This window comes from Macaca mulatta, chromosome 12 (assembly GCF_049350105.2).
Source record: "Macaca mulatta isolate MMU2019108-1 chromosome 12, T2T-MMU8v2.0, whole genome shotgun sequence".
Classification (NCBI taxonomy): Eukaryota; Metazoa; Chordata; class Mammalia; order Primates; family Cercopithecidae; genus Macaca; species Macaca mulatta.
In genome coordinates, this window is record NC_133417.1 from 143,303,400 (window position 1) to 143,330,317 (window position 26,918).

At 47.0% G+C, this 26,918-nt stretch overlaps 1 protein-coding gene and 1 pseudogene across 4 annotated transcripts in view; one reads left to right on the plus strand and one right to left on the minus strand.

The window, feature by feature from the left end:
* The first annotated feature begins 519 nt into the window (after positions 1-519).
* The window catches only part of SCLY (selenocysteine lyase), a 39,575-nt gene continuing 13,176 nt past the window's right edge, over positions 520-26,918 (plus strand). For 2 of the 3 annotated variants that reach the window (XM_015111463.3, XM_015111462.3), the window contains exons 1-7: positions 520-662; positions 4,585-4,697; positions 10,356-10,456; positions 11,926-12,106; positions 20,748-20,875; positions 21,084-21,248; positions 22,273-22,379. In XM_015111463.3, the coding sequence (XP_014966949.2) occupies positions 574-662; positions 4,585-4,697; positions 10,356-10,456; positions 11,926-12,106; positions 20,748-20,875; positions 21,084-21,248; positions 22,273-22,379 (884 nt within the window). In that variant the 5' untranslated portion in view covers positions 520-573. The remainder of the gene's footprint in view (positions 663-4,584; positions 4,698-10,355; positions 10,457-11,925; positions 12,107-20,747; positions 20,876-21,083; positions 21,249-22,272; positions 22,380-26,918) is intronic. The other variant, XM_077958007.1, reaches the window with a different exon arrangement.
* Positions 6,211-8,085, minus strand: LOC144333537 (keratin, type I cytoskeletal 18 pseudogene; annotated as a pseudogene). Its single transcript, XR_013402257.1, has one exon. The product of XR_013402257.1 is annotated as a keratin, type I cytoskeletal 18 pseudogene (transcript).

The following is a 26,918-nucleotide window of genomic DNA, read 5'->3' on the forward strand; positions in this document are numbered from 1 at the left end:
CGCAGGTCCAGCGGACCTGCTCATCGCTGACCAGGGCGGCCTGCGGGAGACTCCCGGGGCCCTGCCCCTGCCGCCGTGGTTCCGGCACTTCCCCTCGAGTGTTCGCGGCGAACAAGGCCACGCGGCCCCGGCTCTCCCGGAGCGCACGGTTCCACGCGCATGCAGCCAGAGGGGGGCACGCGCAAGACAGCACAGCCGCCTCGGCTTCTCAGGTCCAGCTCGGGCCTAGCCTGCTCTTACGCCGACTAGCCGGCCGCAGCCCGATAGCGGCCCTGCCCCAGAGAGCGAAGGTCACGAGGCTCCCCCGGAAGTGAAGTTGCGGGGATTTGCGCCAAGTTCCCGGGAAGCTCTGTGACGCGCTAGGCCCCGCCCCAATCCTTTACCTGACCCCCGCGCAGCCCCGCCTCCCACTGGGCGCTCTGCGGCCTTGTGAAGCGGGCGGATTGGCTGGGGGCGCTTCGCTCAGCCAATCCGGGCGCGTCCGGGCGTCGCGGCCCCGCCTCCTGCCCAGCGCTCGGGACTTGTAGCGCTCCGCGGGAAGAAGGCTGGAGCCCCGGTAACCGTGGGGCTGGGATGGAGGCGGCAGTGGCGCCGGGGAGGGATGCGCCCGCACCCGCGGCGAGTCAGCCCAGCGGCTGCGGAAAACACAACTCGCCGGAGAGGTGCGCGCCGTCAGGGGAGGGCCGGGGAGGCGGCCGGCGTGTCCCGCGCGGGAGGACGGAGGGCGCTGCCGGCCTGTGGCCGCTCTCGCGTGGGGCGTCCCGCGCGGGGTTGTCCTCGAGGTCGGTCTAAGTCAGGGATGCGAGCTTCGAGGAGGAGCAGGTGCGAGCTGTGGCCCGGGAAGGGGCCACGGAGAGGTGACTTTGGGGCCGAAACTCGAGTGACTTCCAGGGGTGAGGTTTACAGGTTCTGGGGTAGCAGAGCCTGCCAGGAAGAGGGCACAGCAGATGCGAAGGGCAGGGGACTTGTCGGAGGTGACCCGGCGGAGCCCCTGACCCGGGAAGAACTTAGGGGTTCATTCGGAGCCTTATGGGGCCTCGGAGGTTGATCACGCAGCGATGCAATTTAAGTGTTTTGAAGGAGTCCTTCTGGCTGTTTCCTAGAAAGTAGGAGCGCGGGTAGGCCTGGGACGGGAGGGAGCCGGGAAGCCAGTTGGGGATCTTGTAACCGTCTAGGAGGGAGATGTGGTGTGCCCCCAGAAACGGATGCATTGGTAGGAAGCTGTTGCACCGGGACAGGTGAAAGGGAATTAAGTATTCTCCCAGGCTACTGGCCCAGCTGCAGGAAACTGGGGATGGCCACCGCTGAGAAGCGCGGAGACCCGGAGCACGTGGTGTCCACACTTGTTAAGTCCGAGAAGGGCGGGAGGCAGGGGTATGCATTTTCCGGTCTGTGTGTCTTCTCTCTCTCTCTTTTTTTTTTTTTTTTTTTTTTTTTTTTTTTTGAGACGGAGTCTCGCCCTGTTGCCCATGCTGGAGTGCAGTGGCGCGATCTCGGCTCACTGCAAGCTCCGCCTCCCGGGTTCAGCCATTCTCCTGCCTCAGCCTCCCGAGTAGCTGCGACTACAGGTGCCCGCCACCACGCCCGACTAATTTTTGGCATTTTTTAGTAGAGACAGAGTTTCACCGTGTTAGCCAGGATGGTCTTGATCTCCTGACCTCGTGATCCGCCCGTCTCGGCCTCCCAAAGTGCTGAGATTACAGGCGTGAGCCACCGCACCCGGCGTGTGTGCCCGGCCTGTGTGTCTTCTTTTCCAGACCCCTCTTTTTCCTTTTTGTGAGCTCATTAGCTACCCATGCTTAGAATATGAGGGGTCCAGGCCTAAAGCACACACATTTGGCATTCTACTTTGGTTGGAACAAAGTGAAGGGATCTGGGAAAATATCCCCTATGGAATCAGTGGAGCGAGATTCCCAAGACTTTTTAGTTTTTGGTTAAGAAACTAATAAAGTTGAGCCTGCTCATCCAATACTGATAGCATTTTAAGGAAGCAGCAAATAATGAAGCAAAGGAATGTGTAAAGTATTAATCTGAAATTCGAGCCATAGATTTGTTTAGCCCAGCAGCAGATTGAAGAGCTATAGTCGCCCAACAAACACTAGCTAGACTAAGGTCCTTTGGATGCTTATTTATAGGAAAGAGAAACAGACTTAAGGACACATGCAAAGTCAAGCCGGGCTGGGGGTTTCCTGAGACTATTAATGTCTCACGGGTCTGTGTGAAGAGACCACCAAAAAGGCTTTGTGTGAGCAACAAGGCTGTTTATTTCACCTGGGTGCAGGTGGGCTGAGTCTGAAAAAGGAGTCAGCAAGGGTGGTGGGATTATCATGAGTTCTTATAGGTTTTGGGATAGGCGGTGGAGTTAAGAGCAATGTTTTGGGGGCGAGGGTTGGATCCACAAAGTTCTCAAGGGTGGGGAGAATTACAAAGAAACTTCTTAAGGGTGGGGGAGATTATAAAGAACATTGATCAGTTAGGGTGGGGTAGAAACAAATCACAATGGTGGAATGTCATCAGTTAAGACTTTTCACTTCTATGGATCTTCAGTTGCTTCAGGCAGTCTGGATGTATCCATGCAGGTCACTGGGGATATGGTGGTTTAGCTTGGGCTCAGAGGCCTGACATTAATACTAGTACCAGAGTGGTAAAGGACGGCAAGTCAAACTTGTCAAAGCCTTGTACCTATTGAGTGATTTTTTTTTTTTTTATTGAGATGGAGTCTCACTCTGTCACCCAGGATGGAGTGCAGAGGCGCAGTCTCGGCTTACTGCAACATCCACTGCCCGGGTTCAAGCGATTCTCCTGTCTCAGCCTCCCAAGTAGCTGGGATTACAGGCATGTGCCACCACATCTGGCTAATTTTATTGTATTTTTAGTAGAGATGGGGTTTTGCCATGTTGGCCAGGCTGACCTTGAACTCCTGACCTCAGGTGATCGGCCCGCCTTGGCCTCCCAAAGTGCTGGGATTACAGGCACAAGCCACAGCGCCCAGCCTATTGAGTGATTTTGAACAGAAAAGATGCTTCATTACAACTAATGCACATTCTGTCCACACTCTGTGTCTTAACAGCCGTAGTTAGTCATTGTATCTGGGGTTTCATGTGGATTGGTATAAGCGCTGTTTATTTTAAAACTAGGTAAATTAATATCAGGCAGGACTACTACACATGTTTCTAAAGGCTTTCAAAGATTTTGGATATTAGTAAAAACTTATACAGATAAATTTTACTTAGTGAGGGATCTTTCAGGGAATCTACTTTCTGTGGCATTTATTTTGTCATCTTATAAAAATCAGGCCCCTGCTGTGTGGCACCCATGGGCTTCCGCATTGGTGACAGGGCGGTGAGGAAAACAGAGCCCCTGTGCCCGTGGAGCCATACTTCTGTCAGTCTATGAAGGTGGACAGTAAGGGAACAAGTCTAGTGTGTCAGATGCTGCTGCTGCCTGGAAAGGAAGGAGAGAATGGGACCTGGAGGCTGGGGAGGGAGGGACATAGGTGGCTGCAGTTTTGTGGGTTTGTTTGTTTGAGACAGAGTCTCACTCCGTTGCCCAGGCAGTGGCGTGATCTCGGCTCACAGCAACCTCCACCTCCCAGGTTCAAGCGATTTTCCTGCCCCAGCCTCCCTAGTAGGGCTAATTTTTGCATTTTTAGTACAGATGGAGTTTCACCATGTGGGCCAGGCTGGTCTCAAACTCCTAACCTCAAGTGATCCACCTGCCTTGACCTCCCAAAGTGCTAGGATTATAGGCGTGAGCCACTGTGCCCAGCCGGCTGTAGTTTTAAACAGAGCTGCGGGGCAGGGGGTCACAAGAGGACTAAGTTGGAACAAAGATCTAAAAAAGTAAGGTGGAGGCAGGGCATGTAGTTTTTCTGGGCAAAGAAACGGAAAGTGCAAGGTCTGGGGCCAAAGTTCACCTGCCCCAGGGAGAAGCCCAGGTCACCACGAACCCCACAGGCCATCGCAAAAACGGGTATGGGGAAATAAGGCGAAACTCTGATGAAGTTAAAACAGCAAACAGGAAAGTTCCCTTGGGAATATGCAGCTGTTCCCCTCCTTCCATAAGAAAGAGGCCAACGATCTGCCCTTCATAGCTGTCAGATGGGTAATCTGGGCCCTACCAAGGGGTAGAAAGAGTGTTTGTTATTAGAGGCAGGATCTGGCTGTGTTGCCCAGGCTGGAGTGCAGTGGCTATTCATAGGCGCCATCATAGCTCACTGCCTCAAACTTCTGGCCTGAAGAGTTCATTCCGCCTCAGCCTCCCCCGTGGCTGGGACTACAGGCACGATCCACTGTGCCTTGCTAGAAAGAAATTTTGAAAACCTAAATGAAAATCCAAGTCCTATCAATTATAAAAGAAATTGGCAAAAACTAGATTATTAGAAATTGTGCATACGTTTTCCACAAGTAGTGCAGATCCTGGATATTCCCAAGTGCAGCTTGTGGGTGTCTGCAGTGCTTATGCAGGAGACCGCCGTGCCCTTGACATTATTTGCTCCTGCTGATGGGATAGACACAGAGCAGCCGTATTTCCCATGTGCTGTCTCCTTTTCCTTAAGGGGTGTCTTTGCTTTCTTTCCTTCAGGAAAGTTTATATGGACTATAATGCAACCACTCCCCTGGAGCCAGAAGTTATCCAGGCCATGACCGAGGCCATGTGGGAAGCCTGGGGCAATCCCAGCAGCCTGTATCCAGCAGGTAATTCTAGAAGATGCACATGTTCACAGATGGGAGATAATGGGGATGGGACGCTCTTAGAGAAATTGCACACCCACATGTGATGGCTTTGTTTTGAATAGATTTCTGTTAGCTGCAAATCTTTAGCTGTAATTTTTGATTGTTTCTTTTCTGAGAAGTCCCAATTTATAAGCTGAGCCTTGCTGCTACGGTAGTCTTTAACCTTTAATGTTTAATCTTTAACATGCTGTCCTGTCACCCTTTCCCCGATGAGAAAGGTGTCCACTGAGAGTTCCTTGCAGTGGCTGTCAGTGCCTGTTGAGCACTGCACAGATCTAGCTAAGTCAATCCTTACAGAATTCGCAAAATATGTCTTTTAGGTCATCAGGATAACGTACAATCCTGGCCCTTTTAAAAAATGAAAATTACTTTTTCTTTTTTTTTTTTTTTTTGAGACGGAGTCTGGCTCTGTCACCCAGGCTGGAGTGCAGTGGCGCGATCTCGGCTCACTGCAAGCTCCGCCTCCCGGGTTTACGCCATTCTCCTGCCTCAGCCTCCCGAGTAGCTGGGACTACAGGCGCCCGCCACCTCGCCCGGCTAGTTTTTTGTATTTTTTAGTAGAGACGGGGTTTCACCGTGTTAGCCAGGATGGTCTCAATCTCCTGACCTCGTGATCCACCCGTCTCGGCCTCCCAAAGTGCTGGGATTACAGGCTTGAGCCACCGTGCCCGGCCGAAAATTACTTTTTCATTAATCAGTTATAAATATTCTTATATGTTTCCAATTTATTCTTATTGTAATGTAGAGCATTAAATTGGAGGTTTTGGAGAATAATTTGCTTCAAGTCAGTTATATGGCAGAGTTACATTCTGTTTTTCAGATAGATGAGCAAACTCAAGTCTTACCTTTCTTATTTAATGTTTATTAGGGATAATTAAGATAAACTATGTTAACTGTGGATTATGATGAACTAAAATAACTTCAAACAGAATATTGCCAGGCCATATGGTTTAGTAACACTTGTGTACAACTTTACAGGTTTAATATGTTCTCATATTCAGTTGCTGTTAAGTTTCACAGCAACTTAATAACAAAGCCCTCAGCTTAGATACTAGTCATTCATTAACTTATTTGTTGGCTTATTTGTTGGTCTATTCTGGCTAATCTTCTGCACATTGCCTTGTATCCAGTCTCTCCTTTAGTAAAATTGAACTTTCTGACATATTAAACTTGAAAATACGGAGAATAACTAAATGCCAATGACAGGCATTGTCTCATGAAAAAGTCTAGGAATCGCTCTCACAGAGAAATCATGTTCTGGACCTGAATGAAGCCTGGCAGTGGCTTTTAGGTTTCCTTGACAGCCTTTGTTTCCATGAATTAAGAACCATAAACTCAGAAGTGTTGCAGTTTACTTTCTGTTGCTACTCAGATAGAAATGCAAAAGAAAAAAAATCAATTTATAGAGTGGTTTAATTATTTTCACAGTATTATTATTTAAACATTATTTAATAATATTTAAATATTATTATTATTTTGAGACTGAGTCTTGCTCTCACCCAGGCTGGAGTGCAGTGGCACTATCTCAGGTCTCGGGTCACTGCAACGTCCGCCTCCTGGGTTCAAGCGATTCTTCTGCCTCAGCCTCCCAAGTAGCTGGGACTAGAGGCACGCGCCACCATGCCCGGCTAATTTTTGTATTTTTAGTAGAGACGGGGTTTCACCATATTGGCCAGGCTAGTCTTGAACTCCTGACCTCGTGATCCACCCACCTCGGCCTCCCACAGTGCTGGGATTACAGATGTGAGCCACCACGCCCGGCCTAAATATTATTATCTAAAGTCTTTGAGGGAAATTTATTTTTATTTGTTTATTTTTTTTTGAACTCTGAACTTTTTATTGGCCTCCTGCTCCCCAAAGGGTACCCTGCTTCTGCTGGCTTAATGCCTCAGAACTTTGGTGTCGTTGGTCTCAGACACCACTTTGCCATCCACTATCCGGCAGGTGGTGGTCTTTTGGATGGTTTGCGTGGAGTTGCTGCTGTCCAAGGCATCACCAAGATTGAATTCCTCGCCATCTTCCAGCAGGCAGCGGTCGGTGGCGATCTCAGCTTCCAGCTTGACCTTGATGTTCAGCAGGGCCTCATACTCCTGGGCCTGTCGCTGTCCCTCTGTCCGGGTCTGTGCCAGCTCTGACTCCAGGTGCAGCAGGATCCCATTGAGCTGCTCCATCTGTAGGGCGTAGCGGGCCTCCACCTCCCTCAGGCTGTTCTCCAAGCTGGCCTTCAGATTTCTCATGGAGTCCAGGTCGATCTGCAAGGACTGGAATGTACGTCTCAGCTCTGTGAGCGTCGTCTCAGCAGCTCCAACCTCGGCGGACTGTGTGGTGACCACTGTGGTGCTCTCCTCAATCTGCTGAGACCAGTACTTGTCTAGCTCCTCTCGGTTCTTCCGAGCCAGCTCGTCATATTGGGCCCAGATGTCTACCATGATCTTGGCGAGGTCCTGAGATTTGGGGGCATCTACCTCCACGGTCAACCCAGAGCTGGCAATCTGGGCTTGTAGGCCTTTTACTTCCTCTTCATGGTTCTTCTTCATGAAGAGCAGCTCCTCCTCGAGAGCCTCGATCTCTGTCTCCAGCTGCAGTCGAGTGACGTTGGTGTCATCAATGACCTTGCGGAGCCCATGGATGTCATTCTCCACAGACTGGCGCATGGCCAGCTCTGTCTCATACTTGACTCTAAAGTCATCAGCAGCAAGACGGGCCTTGTCAATCTGCAGAACGATGCGGGCATTGTCCACAGTATTTGCGAAGATCTGAACCCTCAGGTCCTCGATGATCTTGAAGTAATGGCTCCAGTCTCTGACCTGGGGTCCCTTCTTCTCCAAGTGCTCCCGGATTTTGCTCTCCAGCCTCCGGTTCTCGGTCTCCAGGCTCCTCACTCTGTCCAGGTAAGAGGCCAGGCGGTCGTTCAGGCTTTGCATGGTCTCCTTCTCGTTCTGGATGCCGCCCATTCCTGCCAGACCCCCGGCCATCCCTGAGGCCAGGCCCCCGGACCCCATGCCGCCCCGGAAGCTGGTGGAGCGGGACACGGAGATCCGGGAACCAGAACCCCCAGCGCCTGCATAGACACTGGCCGCGCTGCTGACCGGCCGGGCGCCATAGCTGGGCGCCTGGACAGAGCCCAGGGACCGGTAGTTGGTAGAGAAGGTGGAGCGAGTGGTGAAGCTCATGCTGTATGGGAGGAAGGTGAGACAACAGGACTCAGGCTTTGCCGACGAAGAAGAGGGAAATTTATTTTAAGGAAAATGTTGAGGATGTGGGGAAAGATTTTACATACCTAAGATATTTATCACAGTCTTGCTTATAATAGCAAAAAAAAAAAAAAAAAAAACCTGAAAATAAGCTCAGCGTTCATGAATGTTTGTGAAAAATAAACTATCTTCGGCAAAACAGAAGAAACCTCGTGAGCGTGGCCCTGTTGTGCGTGTGGAGGTCTCTTTACAGCCTGTTGCTGGAAGATAGCCAGTGCTCAGACCTCCCTGTCCAGCCCACTGAAGTCACTACGTCGTCATAGCGACAGAAGCCTCTGGAAGCTTCACTGTATACCTGTGAGAAAAGGAGCGTCAACAAGGCAGCTGATCTTTTAGTATCATCATGAAAACAGTTTTGACTTTGTGGAGCTCGTGAGAGGGCCTTGGGGTTTTGGAAACCGCTGACGTAAGCGGCCCTGACTGACTGAGCATCAACTGTGTACTCAGCACCCTGCTGGGGAGGGATGAAGCACGGTGCCCAGAATGTGTTTGGGTTTTTGAGGCATTACCTTGTCCACTATGTGGAGAATGGACCCTGGTGGGGGCCTGCTAGGAGAACATCACAGCAGTGGCCTTGGCTTGGTTGGTGGCTGGGCGGTGGAGAGGCGGAGTCAGGTTCGGAATGTCTTTTTTTTTTTTTTTTTTGAGACGGAGTCTGGCTCTGTCACCCAGGCTGGAGTGCAGTGGCGTGATCTCGGCTCACTGCAAGCTCCGCCTCCCGGGTCCACGCCATTCTCCTGCCTCAGCCTCCCGAGTAGCTGGGACTACAGGCGCCTGCCACCTCGCCCGGCTAATTTTTTGTATTTTTAGTAGGACGGGGTTTCACTGTGGTCTCGATCTCCTGACCTTGTGATCCGCCCGCCTCGGCCTCCCAAAGTGCTGGGATTACAGGCGTGAGCCACCGCGCCCGGCCGGAATGTCTTTTGAACACAGAGCCTACAGCATTTGCTGGTGGATTAATTGGTGGGGAAAGAAAAGAGAAAGAGCCCGTGCTTTTGCCCTGGGCTGCTGAGGGATGGAGTTGCCATTTCCTCAGTGTATTAGTCTGTTCTCATGCTGCTAATAAAGACCTACCTGAGACTCGGTAATTTATAAAGGAAAGAGGGTTAATGGACTCACAGTTTCCCATGGCTGGGGAGGCCTCACAACCACGGAGGAAGGCGAAAGAGGAGCAAAGTCACACCTTACATGGCAGCAGACAAGAGGGCGTGTGCAGGGGAGCTCCCCTTCATAAAACCATCAGATTTCCTGAGACTTAATGACTGTCATGAGAACAGCATGGGAAAGACCTGCTGCCGTGATTCAGTTACCTCCCCCCGGGCCGCTCTGATGACACGTGGGAATTATGGGAGCTACAATTCAAGATGAGATTTGGGTGGGGACACAGCCAAACCATTATCCCTGAGAGAGGGAAGGCTGAGAGTGAGGGTGACAGTTTATTACGGTAACTTTTAGTGTCACCAAGTAAAATGCTGGAGTTTTCCTAAACACCATAGGCCTTAGGTGTTTAGGAAACTGCTACTAAAACTGACATCTATACAGTAGCGTTAAGGAGCGGCAGAATTACTTTGTGTATTTATTTTACCTCAGCTTTTTATGTTTCTCTTTTTTATGATGTTTTGTAATAGTATATGTTTTAGTGGTGCCTGTTCAATTTTTTTTTTTTTTTAAACAAGACTGAATGGTCAAAAAAGTTTGGGGACTCCTGGTGTGTACAGTAAGGATGGTCACTGAAACTTTCAGAATTCCCATGCCAGAGCCTTTCTTTCTTTGCCCCAGCAAGCATGGTTCCTGTGTTTTCCTTCTAGCCAGTGAAACTGGGTGATGGCCGGATGCATAGCCCTGTTTGAAAGCAGGTGTGTCCCTGAGACAGTAACCTTCGCAGCCCAGGTACACCGTGGGCGACATGCAGAATGAGATATGGCACTGGACTTTGTGTTGAGGAGTCATGAGTTCTGTTTTTGCTTATTTTTGTTGTTTGCAACTCATTCCATCCTTTCATTCTCCACTCTTCTTGAATGGGAAGCAAGGCAGATGGCCACAGCTTCCCCCCGCAGCAACTGGTAAGAAGAAAGCCACATCTTGTGGGACATCCAGGTTCTTAGCCAACCTCCCGTACTTGTTTCTGGGTCTCATGGAGTTAATAACTCTCAGTTTGGTCACTGGTTCGCTGCTGTCTCACGGCCGCCCCTTTGCCAGGTTGTGTCTAGGTTGTAGTGTTTTGCTGTGCTCACATTAAGGGGGCAGGTTTTTCTTAGAACGGCCCACGCAGATGTCTTACTCCTTTGTATTTGGTTGTCCTTTTAGAAGCGTTGATAGGGCTTGGTGAAGCAATGTTAACGAATTTCCTTTTTGGTCCCTCAAGGAAGAAAGGCCAAGGATACTATAAATGCAGCCCGGGAAAGCCTCGCGAAGATGATAGGGGGGAAACCTCAAGATATAATCTTCACTTCCGGGGGCACTGAGGTAAAGCTTCTGAACACGCTCACGTTCTTTTAGCTACAAGTTATAATAAAATACACAGAAAGTGATTCCCTTTTGCTACATTTTCATTTAAAGAAAGAGTAGGCCAGGTGTGGTGGCTCATGCCTGTAATCCCAGTACTTTGGGAGGCCAAGGCAGGAGAGTTGGTTGAACCTAGGAGTTTGAGACCTGCCTGGGCAACATAGGGAGAGTCCATATCTACAAAGAAAAAAAAATTAGCTGGGTGTGGTGGTGACACCTGTAGTCCCAGCTAGTAGGGAAGCTGAGGTGGGAGAATCATTTGAACCCAGGAATTCAAGGCTGCAGTGAGCTATGATCACGCTGCTGTACCCCATCCTGGGCAAGAGAGTGACACCCTGTCTCAGAAAGAAAGAAAGAGTAATGTGTGGTCTTGCTATATTGCATACTAGCTCGAGATAATTAGTATATATCCTTTAAGTAAATTTCAGGTAGCTAATAGGATTTTCGTAATGTAATATGTAAAGTAACCTGCTTTGCATTGTTATTTCCATAAAGGTTTCCCCATCATTTTTGCCCTGGAATCATTCCTTTTAATCCCTAATTGATAGATATTTAAGGGCTTTCCAAGGTTTTGCTGTAAGAAACAGTGCTGCACTTAATGTTAATAAATAACCTTTATACACACTATTTGGTTTCACTGTGAGTGTAGCTGTAGGAAAAAGTCCAAGAACTGGACTTGCTGGGTCACGGGGCTCATTTGGTAGATGTGACAGATGGCCCACAGTAGAGATTGTACCAATTTATACTCCCACCAGTAGTGGGTGGCTGGACAAAATACTCTTTATGGCAGATTTATAAAATTTAAAAATTCATAATATTCTATGCATATAACAAAACTGCACTTATACCAATACATTTATATGAATTCTTTTTTTTTTTTTTTTTTTTTTTTTTTTTTGAGACGGAGTCTTGCTCTGTCACCCAGGCTGGAGTGCAGTGGCCGGATCTCAGCTCACTGCAAGCTCCTCCTCTCGGGTTCACGCCATTCTCCTGCCTCAGCCTCCCGAGTAGCTGGGACTACAGGCACCCGCCACTTCGCCCGGCTAGTTTTTTGTATTTTTTAGTAGAGACGGGGTTTCACCGTGTTAGCCAGGATGGTCTCGATCTCCTGACCTCATGATCCGCCCGTCTCGGCCTCCCAAAGTGCTGGGATTACAGGCTTGAGCCACCGCGCCCGGCCCATTTATATGAATTCTTAAAAATTAATAATATTGCTTAACAATAAAATAGACATGATTGACTGGAAATGAATCTCAAGTTTTTGAATGTTGGAAAACCCCAAATCTTTCAAAAGGTCCAACCCAGGAAGCTGAATTTCTTTGAAGCTTTTTTGATATTAGCCACAAAAGAAATTAAGTAACAGAAATTGTTGCTCTAACCCTTACCTCAGCACAGTTTTTGTAAATGCTTTTTTTGCTGTATCTCTGCAGTCAAATAATTTAGTAATCCATTCTGTGGTGAAACATTTCCACGCAAACCAGACCTCAAAGGGACACGCGGGTGGGCACCACAGTCCAGTGGAGGGGGCCAAGCCCCATTTCATTACTTCCTTGGTGGAACACGACTCCATCCGGCTGCCCCTGGAGCACCTGGCGGAAGAACAAGTGGCAGGTGAGTGGGTGCAGGGTGGCCCTGGGGCCAGCCTGCTGGGCTCCAGCTGTGAGGCGGGGAGCGGCCTGCAGGCAGAGCCCGGGATCCACTGCGGAGATGTGGATTCAATGTGCCACTCACTGTAACTCCCCGGTTCTGATGGGGAGCCAGGCCCTGGCGCCTTGGTGAATAGATGCCCCTCACTGCGCTGGGCTCCCTGGCTGCCCCTCTCAGTGCAGAGACCAGCTGCCACGAGGGCGTCAGCCAGTGTGTCCAAACCTTCCCTTAGGAAAAACATCCAGAATGAATATGTAGAACTAGCCATTTGTGTAAACTGAGTGATATTTGAAACTTGCATATAAGAAATATTTAACCTTTAAATAGTACGCCTGCAAATGGGCAAATGAAGCTTGTCATTATTTGGTTTTCATCATAAAATCTCAGCTCCCACTCTCCTCTCCCATGAAGGGAAAGGATCAGATAGCCCTAAACTTCAGGTGTGAAGCCTGGAATAAGCGAGCTGCCGCACCTGATCTCAGCACCCATGAGGCAAGGCCTCCCGCTGTGTGCGGAAAAGCGGAGCGAGGTGGGGCCCAGGTGCAGCAGGAGGCGCAGGGGCCCGCGGGGAGGAGGAGGCTCGCTGCAGGAGCAGTGGCTCTGTGGCTGTCACACAGCACAGACAGAGCCACCTCTCAGTTTTCCTGCCATAGGACGTCCCAAAAGGGAGTGACATGTTCACCAGGTGTAGACCATTAACTTGTAAAACTGAGGCAGCCCATTAATCAACACTGTCCTTGAAACAGATTTTCTTCTCAGCCTGAGCTTTCTTGTGTAATCTATATGAAAACCTGAAAGCCCTTAAATATCTATCAATTAGGGATTAAAAGGAATGATTCCAGGGCAAAAATGATGGGGAAACCTTTATGGAAATAACAATGCAAAGCAGGTTACTTTACATATTACATTACGAAAATCCTATTAGCTACCTGAAATTTACTTAAAGGATATATACTAATTATCTCGAGCTAGTATGCAATATAGCAAGACCACACATTACTCTTTCTTTCTTTCTGAGACAGGGTGTCACTCTCTTGCCCAGGATGGGGTACAGCATATAATATATAATATACAAAATATGTGTTAATCAAGTGCTTATGTTATCATTTAGGCTTCTAGTCAATAGTAGGCTATTTGTTGGTTAAGTTTGCGAGGAGCTGGCCAGGTGTGGTGGCTCACACCTGTAATCCCAGCAATTTGGAAAGCCAAGGGGATACGGATCACTTGAGGTCAGGAGTTCAAGAGCAGCTTGGCCAACATGGCAAAACCCCATCTACTAAAAATACAAAATTAACTGGGCATGGTGGCACATACCTTTAATCCCAGCTACTTGGGAGGCTGAAGCAGGAGAATCACTTGAACCCAGGAGGCAGAGGCTGTAGTGAGCTGAGATGGTGCCACCACGCACCAGCCTGAGCGACAGAGCAAGACTCCATCTCAAAAAATAAAAATAAAAAGTTTTAGGGGAGTCAAAAGTTAGACACGTATTTTCAACTGCATGAGTTGCGCCACGCCCCAACCCTCACATTGTTCAAGGGTCAACTGTACAGTTGATTTTGTATGTTACTCTTGTATTCTGCAACCTTGCTGTATTTATTAGTTCTAATTGTTAGTCTTTTTTTTTTTTTTTTTTTTTTTGAGACAGAGTTTCACTCTTGTTGCCCATGCTGGAGTGCAATGGAATAATCTTGGCTCCTGCAACCTCCGCCTTCTGGATTCAAGCAATTCTCCTGCCTCAGCCTCCTAAGTAGCTGGGATTACGGCATGTACCACCATGCCCAGCTTATTTATTTTGTTATTTTTAGTAGAGACGGGGTTTCACCATGTTGGTCAGGCTGGTCTCGAACTCCTGACCTCAGGTGATCACCCAAACCTTGGCTTCTCAAAGTGTTGGGGTTACAGGCGTGAGCCACCATGCCCAGCCTAATTGTTAGTTTCAATAAGTTTTTTAATGGATTCCTTAGGATTTTCTATATAGAGGGTCCTATCATCTACAACTAGAGATAGTTTTACTTCTTGTTGTCCAACTTGTATTTCTTTAATTTTATTTTCTTGTCTGATTGCCTTGGCTAGGATCTCCATACAATGTTGAGTAGAAGTGGCCAAAGTGGATATCCTTATCTTACTGCTGATTGTAAGGGAAAGCATTCATTCTTTCATAATTTCATATACTGTTAGCTGTGGGTTTTTAGATGGCCTTTATCAGGGTGAGGAAGTTCCCTTCTGTGCTTGGTTTGTTGGGTGTTTTTATCATGAAAAGGGTATTGGATTTTGTTAAATGCTTTTTCTGCATTTATTGAGATGATCATGTGGGTTTTTGTTCTTTATTCGGTTTGTAATGTTGTATTACCCTAACTAATTTTTGGGTGTTAAACCATTTAATCCTTTTCATATGTTTTTAGATTTAGTTCACTATTATTTTGCTGAAGATTTTTCTGTCAGTATTCATAAGAGGTATTAGTCTGTAGTTTCCTTGTGGTGTCTTTGTCTAGTTTAGTGTCAGGGTGAAACTTGCCCCGTATAAATCATGGGGAGTGTTCCCTCCTCTTCTGTTTTTTGGAAGGGTTTGTGAAGACTTGGTTTTCATTCATCTTTAAATATTTGAGAGTTTGCCAATGACAACATCTGGGCCTGGGCTTCTCTCTGTGGAGAATTTTCAAGTTGCTGATTCAGTCTCTTTACTTTTTATAGGTCTGTACAGGCTGTATCTCTTTTGAGTCATTTTCAGTTGTTTGTGTCCTTCTAGGAATTTGTGCATTTCATTCGTTACCTAATTTTATTGGCATACCATTGTTTATAGTAGTCTCTGGTAATGCTTTTTTATTTCTGTAAGATTTATATATCCCTTTCATTTTATTCTTTTTTTTTTCTCTTGATCAATTTAGTAATTTTATTCTTTTTTTTCTCTTGATCAATTTAATTAAAGATTTATCTTTTTTAAACTCTTTAAAGAACTAACTTTTGATTTTCCTGTGTTATTTTTGTAGTCTCTATTTTATTAATTTCTACACCAATCTTTATTAACCCATTTATGCCGGAGGTTGCAAGTTTTTTTGTGTGTGAAAAATCAGACCTTGGCAATAACCTTGAGCAGTAGGATATAAATAACTCCCACAAGCTTAGCGTTCCAATAATGGAACACTAGGCATAAATAGGTTCTTTCTACTTGTTTTAGGTTTGATTTGTTCCTTTTTTCCAGTGTCTTAAGGTGTCTTAGTTATGATTTGAAAAAAAAATTTTTTTTTTGAGACAGAGTCTTACTGCTCAGGCTGAAGTGCAGTGACGCAATCTCAGCTTACTGCAACCTCCACCTCCCAGACTTGAGCAATCAATTCTCGTGCCTCAGTCTCCCAAGTAACTGGGATTACAGGTGTGTGTACTACCGCATCCAGCTAATTTTTGTATTTTTAGTAGAGACAGGGTTTTGCCATGTTGGCTGGGCTTGTCTCAAACTCCTGACCTTAAGTGACCCACCCACCTTGGCCTCCCAAAGTGCTGGGATTACAGGTGTGAGCCACCACGCCTGGACCTTCTTTTTTAATGTAGGCATTTACAGATATAAATTTCCCTCTAAGCACTGCTTTAACTACATTCCACATGTTTTAGTGTGTTGTGTCTTCATCTTCATTCATCTCAGAAAATATTTTCTAGTGTCCCTTGTGATTTTTTTCTATGACCCATTAGATATTTAAGAGTGTATTGTTTAATTTCCATATGTTTTTTTAATTTCTAAGATTTTTTTTCTGCTAGTGATTTCTAATTTTCTTCCTTAAGAGCTAGAAAATACTTTGATTTAAATTCTTTATTTTTTTTTATTTTGTAGCCTAGCCATATAGTCTATCCGAGAGTATATGTCAAGTGCACTGAAGGATAATGTATGTTCTGCTGTTGTTGGGTGGAGTGTCTTGTAGATGTCTATTAGGTCTACTTAATTTATAGTGTTATTCAAGTCTTCTGTTCCCTGTTCCCTTGTTAAAATTCTGGCTAGTTGTTGTATCCATTATTGAAAATGTGATTTTGAATGATCCTGCTATTATTAATTGGTGGTCTGATTAATAGTTGATCACACTATTAATCAGTTTCTCCCTGCAAACCTGTCAGCTTTTGCTTCATGTATTTTGGTGCTCTATTGTTAGGTGCGTATACATTTATATTTGTTATGTATTATGGATGAACTGGTTCTTTTATCATTATAAAATGTCCATCTTTATCTCTAGTAACTTTTTTTAAGTCCCTTTTATTTTATGTAAGTATAGTCATTCCAACTGTCTTATGGTTGCTGCTAGCATAAATATCTTTTTCCATCCTTTTACTTTTAATCCGTATATGTCTTTAAATCTGACATGTTGTAATACAGTGTAAGAGACATATTGTGGCTTTAAGATTAATGATAGCCATAGGCCCATGCAAACGTCTTGCAGGGCTGACACTGCGTGTCAATTAGCAGTATGACGCAACATGGCCTAGGGATTTCCAGCCCTGGCTGGGGAATTTCCAGGAGGTAAGACCACCTCAGCATAGATGGAACTCTCATAAACCATAAATACAAAGCTTACCCTTACCAAAATAGCTTAACTCCCTTATGGAAGAGAAACCTGGTAACTGACCTGGACTAAATACAAGATAAGAACGGGGAAGAATCCCTGAAACTCTGAGAATGCTCTCCGGACAGAGACCCTCCGGGTCAGGCAGTCATGATACCTGAATGTATCTGACCGTTGCCACCTGCCTGCTCCTGCTAGCTATCTTGTAAGAGCGCTGCCAGAATAAACTGCTTGAACATCACACAGTATCTAAGACTTATCTTTGATGTGAATAATACGAAAAGGGAAAAGTCACCTTTGGGGAAGGTTAACTAGGCCCACCCCAAGAGCCCTGAGCAGGACACATGGGTCCCCTGTAGATTCTTTTCTTGTTTTGTTTTGTTTTGTTTTTTACAGAGTCTCACTCTGTCGTCCAGGCTATAGAGTGCAGTGGCATGATCTCAGCTCACTGCAAGCTCCGCCTCCTGGGTTCAAGCCATTCTCCTGCCTCAGCCTCCCGAGTAGCTGGGACTACAGGCACCCACCATCATGGCTGGCTAATTTTTGTATTTTTGGTAGAGACGGGGTTTCACCATGTTGGCCAGGCAGACCTTGAACTGATCTCAGGTGATCCATCAGCCTTGGCCTCCCTAAGTGCTGGGATTATAGGCGCGAGCCACCGCACCTGGCCAGTTCTTTTTAAATCTAGTCTGACAACCTCTGCCTTTATATTAGATTGTTTAATCATTCACACGTAATGTTACTATTGACATAGTTGGATTACCACCTATATTTTTACTTTTTGTTTTCTAGATGTCTCATATATTTTTTGTTTTCTTTTCCCCCTTTACTGTTTTCTTTTGCATTAACCAATATTTTCTAGTTTAACATCGAAATTCATTAGTGCTTTTTTCACTTTTTAAATTATTTCCTTAGTAGTTATCAAGGGCTTACTATATACGTATAAACTTATCAGTATTTACTTCAGATTTATACTAACTTAATTCCAGAAAGACGTAGAAATGTTACTCCTATACAGTTCTGTTCCTTCTTCTTTTTTGTGCTTTTATTGTTACCGGTGTTACATCTATATATGTTACAAACTCAACAGTGCATTGTTACAAATATCTTTTTTTTTTTTTTGAGACAGTCTTGGTCTGTCACCCAAGCTGGAGTGCAGTGGTGCAATCTTGGCTCACTGCAACCTCCACCTCCCAGGTTCAAGTGATTCTCATGCCTCAGCCTCCCAAGCAGCTGAGATTACAGGCATGTACAATCAGGTCCATCTAATTTTTGTATTTTTAGTAGAAACAGGGTTTTTCCAGGTTGGACAGGCTGATCTTGAACTCCTGGCCTAAAGTGATCTGCCCACCTTGGCCTCCCAAGATGCTGGGATTACAGGCATGAGCCACTGCACCCAGCCACAAATATCATTTTAGTTAATTTCCTGCCTTTTCCCTCCCCTCCCCTCCCCTCCCCTCCCCTCTTTCCTCTCTTTTCTTTTCGACAAGATTCCACCCTGTCACCCAGGCTGGAGTTTGGTGTCACGATCACAACTCACTACAGCCTCAACTTCCCAGGCTCAAGTGATCCTTCCACCTCAGCTGCCCTGGTAGCTGGGACTACAGGCATATCCCATCACACCCAGCTGATTTTTTATTTTTTGTGCAGATAAAGTGTCCTGACGTTGCCCAGACTGGTCTTGAACTCCTGGGTTCAAGTGATCCTCCTGCCTTGGCCTCCCAAAGTGCTTACAGGCATGAGCCACTGCACGTGGCCAATTTAATGTCTTTTAAGGAAGCTAAGGGAAGAAAGAACAAGTGTATGTTTATAGATTTTGTTCGAGTAACCTTCTTAGTTGCCTTTTCACATTATCTTCATTTGTTCCATGGATCTGAATTATCATCTGGTGTCTTTTCCTTAATAGACAATTCTGCTGTCTCCTACCTCCTTTGTGCTGTTCTCATGAAATACTGTGTTATAGCCCTAACAAAATAATTATATACATGTCACTTTATACAGTTGCTTTTAAATCAGTTGAGAGAAGCAATATACAGTTACACTGCCCTTTTTTCCCTTTATTTTTTTGAGACAGAATCTCTTGTGCGGATTTCAAGATACTTTCTCTGTCTTTGGCTTTCAAGATTTTTATTATCATGTGTCTGGGAGTGAATGTCTTTGTGTTTTATCCTACCTGGAATTCATTTAGCCTCTTGGGTATGTAGATTAATGTTTTCCATCATATTTGAGACATTTTCAGCCGTTATTTTTCAGAGACATTTTCTGCCCCTTTCTCTTGCTCCTGCCCTTCTGCTACTCCTGTTTTCCATATTTGGTGCCTTATGGTGTCCCACATTTCTCTGAGGCTCTGTTTATCTTTCTCATGTTTTTCCTCTCTTATATTTGGATTTCATAATCTGTAAATCTACCTTCATGTTGAGTAAATGTATTTTCTGCCAGTTCCAACAAACTCTTGAGCCCCTCCAGTGAACTTTTCATATCGGTTGTACTTTCCAACTCCACGATTTCCTTTTGGTTCTTTTTCATAATTTCTCTCTTGGTTATCTTGAGGACTCTCTGTGTAATGAGCCACTGTCATCATACTTTATCTCTTTAAGTACAGTTGCAGGCAGTTTTTATCGCTTGCCTTTTTTCCTGCTTTTCCACACACTGAAGATACCAGTTAAAATTATTTCAGTTTTCCTGTTCCTGGGATTGCTTCTGTGTGATCTAGAATCAGTCATTTACCTGTTCATCCTGGTTTTTCCTTGGACTTGGGGATCCTGGATTGTTCCTGTGGATGGAGGAAGCATTTCGTTGTTTGATGTAGGGGCTAGGGAGGGCTCATCTGCAACTCTCAATGCGTTTCCCCAGGAGGTGTCTCCCAGGAAGGGAGGGCCCACAGTGGGCGCTGCATAAGGTAGTGGCAGCGACCCCGCCCACTTTTCTCTGTGACTTCCCTGGACAGAGCTGCTTTTGCTTTGCTCCTCTGAGTCCCCTAGCAGATGCCTCAAGCTCTTCCCCATTTTCTAGATCGTTCCCCCAGACAAGGAGCCTGCCTTGTGCCTGTTGTTCCCCTCTGGGCGTGTGGCGCTGTCTCAGTCTGAGGTCAGTGCCTCTGCTGCTGACTTGGTGTACAGGAGCAGGGAGTGCTCGGACATTGGGACACTGTCCTCTGCCGGCCTCGGTAGCTGGCCCCTGCCCTGCGCTTCCCGCTGTCCAACCTGAACTTGCATGGCCACTGGATCCTTTCAGATTTGCCTTTAAGTATTCTCTTCACTGTTAATTTAATGCCATCATCTTGCTACATTTTAGGGACTCCTCAAAATTCCTAGTCCACATAACTCACCGCTCCCCCTTTTATTTGAGACAGTGCGTTACTGTGTCACCCAGGCTGGAGTGCAGTGGCATGATTACCCTATGTTGCCCAGGCTGGTCTTGAACCCCTGGGCTCAAGCAGTCCGCTCACCTCGGCCTCCCAAAGTGAGCCACTGTGCCCGGCCAGATACCCTTTGTTGGTGTTTTGATTTGATTCTTATTTGGAGAAGTGGCTGTTTTCTCTTTCATTTCAGTAGGACCCTGAGCGGGCAGTGGATACATTTGTTTTTCACCATTTTAAACTCAAAGGACTAAAGCTAAATAAGGTCGTCTCCTCTGCTCATTTTCCATCCGCAGTAGTGAGACTGTCAGTGCCTGGGGCAACGCCTGGCGCGTAGGAGTGGCTTCATCAGCACTGGCTGGGTGCCGAGCACATGGCAGTGAAGTGCTGTGTGCTAGGACCCTCCCCTAAAGCAAGAGCCTGTGTCCCTGTTGCCACTTCCCCTTCGGTCCCTGTAGAAGCAGAAAGGCACATAGATCCACCCACTGCAGCCACGTTAAAGACGCGTTCACATTGAAGCACCCGACAGTGACGCTGGGCGAATGATGATGGGCGGCTTATATTCTTCTTTATAGTCTTCTGAACTTGGACAACAATTTACTTTTATAATTGTAGAAAACTGTTTTGTTAAGGTCTGTTGGAATACAATTTTGAGAGGAATCAATTTGTGCAACTTAGTTCGGTACCCATGTTTGTTTCTCAGCGGTCACCTTTGTCCCTGTGTCCAAGGTGAGCGGGCAGGCAGAGGTGGATGACATCCTCGCAGCTGTCCGCCCGACCACACGCCTTGTGACCATCATGCTGGCCAACAATGAGACCGGCGTTGTCATGGTGAGTCAGCCTTTGTTTCTCTTTAGGGAGAGCTCATGGGGAAGAACAGCGGCTTAGACTCATGGCGTTTCAGGTTTCCCAGCTCTGGCTTCTCCCATTTCTCTGTTCACTTTGATAACATTTGGCCTGTGCTCACTACTCCTGATTTCTGTCATTCAGTTTTCATCAAATCGGAGCAACATACTCAACTGTTTCCTTTCCCCGTCAGCCTGTTCCTGAAATCAGTCAGCGCATTAAAGCCCTGAACCAGGAACGGGTGGCAGCTGGGCTGCCTCCCATCCTCATGCACACAGATGCTGCACAGGCCTTGGGGAAGCAGCGCGTGGATGTGGAGGACCTGGGCGTGGACTTCCTTACCATCGTGGGCCACAAGGTATGTCTGCAGAGGCCTCCTCCCTCTGTGGGCAGAGTCTGCTGCGCAGGTGGCTGTTCACTGCTCGGTCCGTAAGCCTCACTGCCCGCTGTGAGCCAGGCCTTGGGGGCACTGCGAGGAGCAACATGGGATCCCTGTCCTCAGGAACTTTAAGAGAGGAGCCCCACATGGCCAGCAGGCCAAGTTGAATGCCATGGCAGGGATGATGGGGGTGCCCAACCCACATAGGGCAGGGTGGGGCGGTGGACCAAGCTAGGGGAGGAGACGTCGAGATCTCAGGGAAGTAAGGCAGGGGGTTCAGCCAGGCAGCAAGTGTCTGCAGCGGACAGAGCATATGCAGAGGGCGTGGGGTAGAAGATGTGGGGACAGGAAATTGTTGCTTTCTCTAATGTGATTTCAGATGCGGCTCCTCAACAAAAACTTACCAGCTATCTTTAAGGTGGGAGTATGGGGGAAAGAGTTAACAGTGAAGACCCTTCTGAAAATTGTGCACATCTTTCTGACAGCTTACCAGGGCCTGAGATATTTTTAGTACTCAATTTTGAAGCACAGTCCTCAGCTGGTTTCCAAAGGAGTATCTGTGGTGGCCTGACACTTTGGCACTCCAGAGTTCTGCATTGTGTCAGTTGGAAACGTGGAATCATTTGCAGGAAAGGCCGCGGCCAACTGCTGGTTCCAACTCCTCTCTATTTATGCATTCTCTTTCTCTTTTTTTTTTAAACCGTGATCCATATGATTTGAGATCCTTGTACAAATTCTATCACATGATGTGCGAGGGAGAGCTGCCTGCCACAGAGCTGGGCACGAGAGTCTAGCACCTGCGCTGCCTCCTAGGTTGGGGTTCCACCCTGCCCAGAAGGCTTTTGTGACTCTGCATGTCAAAAGGGGTGACCCTCAGAGGCGCCCCAAGGAAGCACTGTGCATCGCAGAGCATTTCTCCTGTGTGCCTCTAGGCACTTAGCGTGTCTACAGAGTAGGTCCTTGGAAAGTTCTTGTTGAATAAATGACCAACTTTTCCTTCCAGTTTTATGGTCCCAGGATTGGCGCACTTTATGTACGAGGACTTGGTGAATTTACCCCTCTCTACCCTATGCTGTTTGGAGGTGGACAAGAACGGAATTTCAGGCCAGGGTAAGGCAGAAAGTTAACAAGGTCTCTGACCTACTGACCGTGTCATTTGTAGAGCAGTGACATTGTAAAGAAACATGGCGCCATTTCTCTGTCTCGTGGAGGCTCTGTAGCAGTGTCCACACTGCTGCTGTCAGAACTGACTCCACTGACTGATTTCACACCTAGGACTTACAGGACCTGCGGTCTCTTTGGGAATGATTGAAAGCAATGAAGGAAATCTCTGTTTCTTTTAACTGCTCCAACGCATCCAATTCCCCTTGTAATTTTGGCCCAGCCCACTGAAGAGATAACTGTTGGACCCTTCATGGCTGAGGCCTGCTGCTGTTTTAACTTCGGGGCCACACAGAAGCACCCTGGTCTCCTTTCTGATAGCTCCTGTGTCCCCTCTAGGTACAGTGACATGAACTGGGAAATTAGTTGTTGTCCCCACTACACCTTGTGTTAGAAACTTGTTAACAAGAGGCAGAAACAGTAACAGCATAGAGGTGGAGGTGGAGATGGAGGTGGAGGTGGAGGTGGAGGAGGTGAGGTGAGTTCCCAGGTTTTCTTCTCACCTTATATATCCCACACTTAGTGCTGGAGAAGCTGGCAAACCTGAAATGCCAGTAAGGGCAGACACAAATTGCCCCAACCAAAGCCTGTCCTCTCTAGTCAGTGGACCAGGAAAGGAATGGCCTAGTAAGACAGAAGACTTGTAGACAACACCTGCTTTACTCCAGCCAGATGCTACAGAGGATATTGTGCGGCCACGCCTATCCACGCCTGCAAAGATGGAGCGGGAAGCCCAGACTTCCGCCAATACAGGCTGTAACAAGGCATCCCACACCGCCCCCGGGGGTGTCAAGAAGGCCAAGTAGAGAACCAGGACTTAGGCATCCCCACCATAGTGTCAGCAGAGACCATATAGGGATCTTGGACCCACACCTGTCAGTCACAGGGAGTGTCCTCCCATAGGGTGTCAACATCAGCCAAGTAAAAAATCTTGACGTTGACCAGACATAGGCTCATGCCTGTAATCCCAGCACTTTGGGAGGCCGAGGTGGGCAGATCACTTGGGGTCAGGAGTTTGAGACCAGCCTGGCCAAGATGGTGAAACCTTGTCTTTACTAAAAATATGGAAATTAGCCAGGTGTGGTGGCGCATGCCTGTAATCCCAGCTACTTGGGAAGCTGAGGCAGGAGAATTGCTTGAACCTGGGAGGCTGAGGTTGCAGTGAGCCGAGATGGCACCACTGTACTCCAGCCTGGGTGACAGAGCAAGACTCTGTCTCAAAAAAAAAGGCTAGGCACGGTGGCTCATGCCTGTGATCCCAGCACTTTGGGAGGTCAAGGCAGGCAGATCACAAGGTCAGGAGATCGAGACCATCCTGGCTAACACGGTGAAACCCCATCTCTACTAAAAGTACAAAAAATTAGCCAGGCGTGGTGGTGCATGCCTGTAGTCCCAGCTACTTGGAAGCTGAGGCAGGAGAATCACTTGAACCCAGGAGGCGGAGGTTGCAGTGAGTCAAGATCGCGCCACTGCACTCCAGCCTGGGTGACAGAGAGACTCCATCTCAAAAAAAAAAAAAAAGAAAAGAGAAAAGAAACCTAGACTTCTACTTCCAGTTGGCAGTAATGAATGGCATACCCCTTCTCCTGCCAGCGCAACATCAGAAAATGCCAGCCAAAACAGAAAGGTTGAATAAGATCCAGATTCTCATAATGTAAGGCAAAAATGTCCAGGTTTCAAGTGAAAATCATTCATCATACCAAGAATTAGAAAGGTCTCAAACTGAATGAACAATAATAATACATGCCTGCACTAAGATGATGACGTTAAAATTATCTAACAAATATTTTACAGCAGACACAGTAAACATGCTTCAATGAGAAATTGTGAACACACTTGAAACAAGTGAAACAAACTGTCAGCAAAGAGAAGGACAACATAAAAGAACTAAATGAAAATTGGAAATTGTAGAACTAAGAACTGCAGTAGCCAAAATATAAAGCTCAGTGGATGGGCTTAATAGAAAAATAAGAGGACAGGGAAGGAAATCTGTGAGCTGAAAGACAGAACAATAGAAATCCAGACCACAGAGAAGAAAGAGAGTGGGGCTTCGGCCGGGCATGGTGGCTCACACCTGTAATCCCAGCACTTGGGGAGGCCGAGGGGAGCAGATCACGAGGTCAGGAGATCGAGACCATCCTGGCTAACACAGTGAAACCCCATCTCTACTGAAAAAAAAAAAAAAATAGCCTGTCTTGGTGGCACGTGCCTGTAGTCCCAGCTACATGGGAGGCTGAGGCAGGAGAATCCCTTGAACCTGGGAGGCAGAGGTTGCAGTGAGCCGAGATCGTACCACTGCACTCCAGCCTGGGCAACAGAGCGAGACTCTGTCTCAAAAAAATAATGGGATTTAAAATAGAGCTGCAGGGACCTGTGAGACAATAACAAATGATACAACATTCATTTCATTAAAATCCCCTGAAACAGAGAAAGATAACAGCCTGCAAAGGTACTTGAAGAAATAATGGCTAAAAAATTTCCTGAATTTGGCAAGAGACATAAACGTACAGAATCAAGAAACTGAGCAAACCCCAAATAGCATAAACCCAGAGAAATCCATGCCAGAGACATATGATTAGACTTCTAAAAATGAAAGAGAGAATTCTTGAAAGCAGTCAGAGAAAGATGACATTTCACCAATAAGGGAAAAAGAATTTGAATGACAGTGGTCTCATCAGAAACCAGAAAGACCAGAAGAAAGGGGGACAATTATTTTTCTTCAAGTGCTCAAAGAAAACCATCAAGCCGGAATCCTGTACCCAGTGAATGTATCTTTCAGGAATGAAGAAGTAATCAGAATATTCTCAGATGAAGGAAAACTAAGAATTTGTCACCAAATAGAATAGGCTTTCCTTCTCCTTTAGAGTTTTCTGAATTATGTTTGATAGCATAAGCAAAACTCATAGCAGTATCTCCTGTGGTTCAAAATGTACATAAAGGACATATTTAAGATAATTATAGAAAGGCAAAGTAAAGGAACATAAAAGCAGATGAGGTCTGTGCTTCACTAGAACTTTGAAAAAGACAACACAGGCTGGCACGGTGGCTCACACCTATAATCCCACTGCTTTGGGAGGCCAAAGCAAGAGGATTGCTTGAGGACAGGAGTTCAGGACCAGCCTGGGCAACATAGCAAGATCTCATCTCTAAAAAAAATTCAGCCGACATGGCAGTGCATGCCTGTGGTCTCAGCTACTCAGGAGGCTGAGGGGGGAGGATCACTTGAGCCCAGAAATTCGAGGCTGCAGTGAGCTATGATCACGCCATTGCACTCCAGCCTGGGCAACATAGCAAGATCTCATCTCTAAAAAATTTTTTTTTAATTAGCCGACATGGCAGTGCGTGCCTGTAGTCCCAGCTACTCAGGAGGCTGAGCGAGGAGGATCACTCAAGCCCAGAAGTTCGAGGCTGCAGTGAGCTATGACCACACCATTGCACTCCAGCCTGGGCAACAGAGCAAGAGCCTGTCTCTTTAAAAAAAAGGCCGGGCACAGTGGCTCAAGCCTGTAATCCCAGCACTTTGGGAGGCTGAGACGGGCAGATCACGAGGTCAGGAGATTGAGACCATCCTGGCTAACACGGTGAAACCCTGTCTCTACTAAAAAATACAAAAAACTAGCTGGGCGAGGTGGCGGGTGCCTGTAGTCCCAGCTACTCCGGAGGCTGAGGCAGGAGAATGGCGTAAACCCAGGAGGCGGAGCTTGCAGTGAGCTGAGATCCGGCCACTGCACTCCAGCCCGAGTGACAGAGCGAGACTCCGTCTCAAATAAATAAATAAATAAATAAATAAAAAGACAGTATTAGCCAGGCATGGTGGCTAACACCTGTTATCCCAGCACTTTGGGAGGTCAAGGCGGGCGGATCACCTGAGGTCAGGAGTTCAAGACCAGTCTGACCAACATGGAGAAACCCCGTCTCTATTAAAAATACAAAATGAGCTGGGCGCGGTGGCTCAAGCCTGTAATCCCAGCACTTTGGGAGGCTGAGACGGGCAGATCACTAGGTCAGGAGATCGAGACCATCCTGGCTAACACGGTGAAACCCCGTCTCTACTAAAAAATACAAAAAACTAGCCGGGCGAGGTGGTGGGCGCCTGTGGTCCCAGCTACTCGGGAGGCTGAGGCAGGAGAATGGCGTAAACCCGGGAGGTGGAGCTTGCAGTGAACTGAGATCCGGCCACTGCACTCCAGCCTGGGCGACAGAGCCAGACTCAGTCTCAAAAAAAAAAAAAAATACAAAATGAGCCAGGTGTGGTGGCACATGCCTGTAATCCCAGCTACTAGGGAGGCTGAGGCAGGAGAATCACTTGAACCTGGGAGGCAGAGGTTGTGGTGAGCCGAGATTGCACCATTGCACTCCAGCCTGGGCAACAAGAGTGAAACTCCGTCTGGAAAAAAACAGAACAAAACAAAACCATTAGCTGGGCGTGGTGGCTCACATTTCTAATCCCAGCACTTTGGGAGGCCAAGGCACATAGATTGCTTGAGG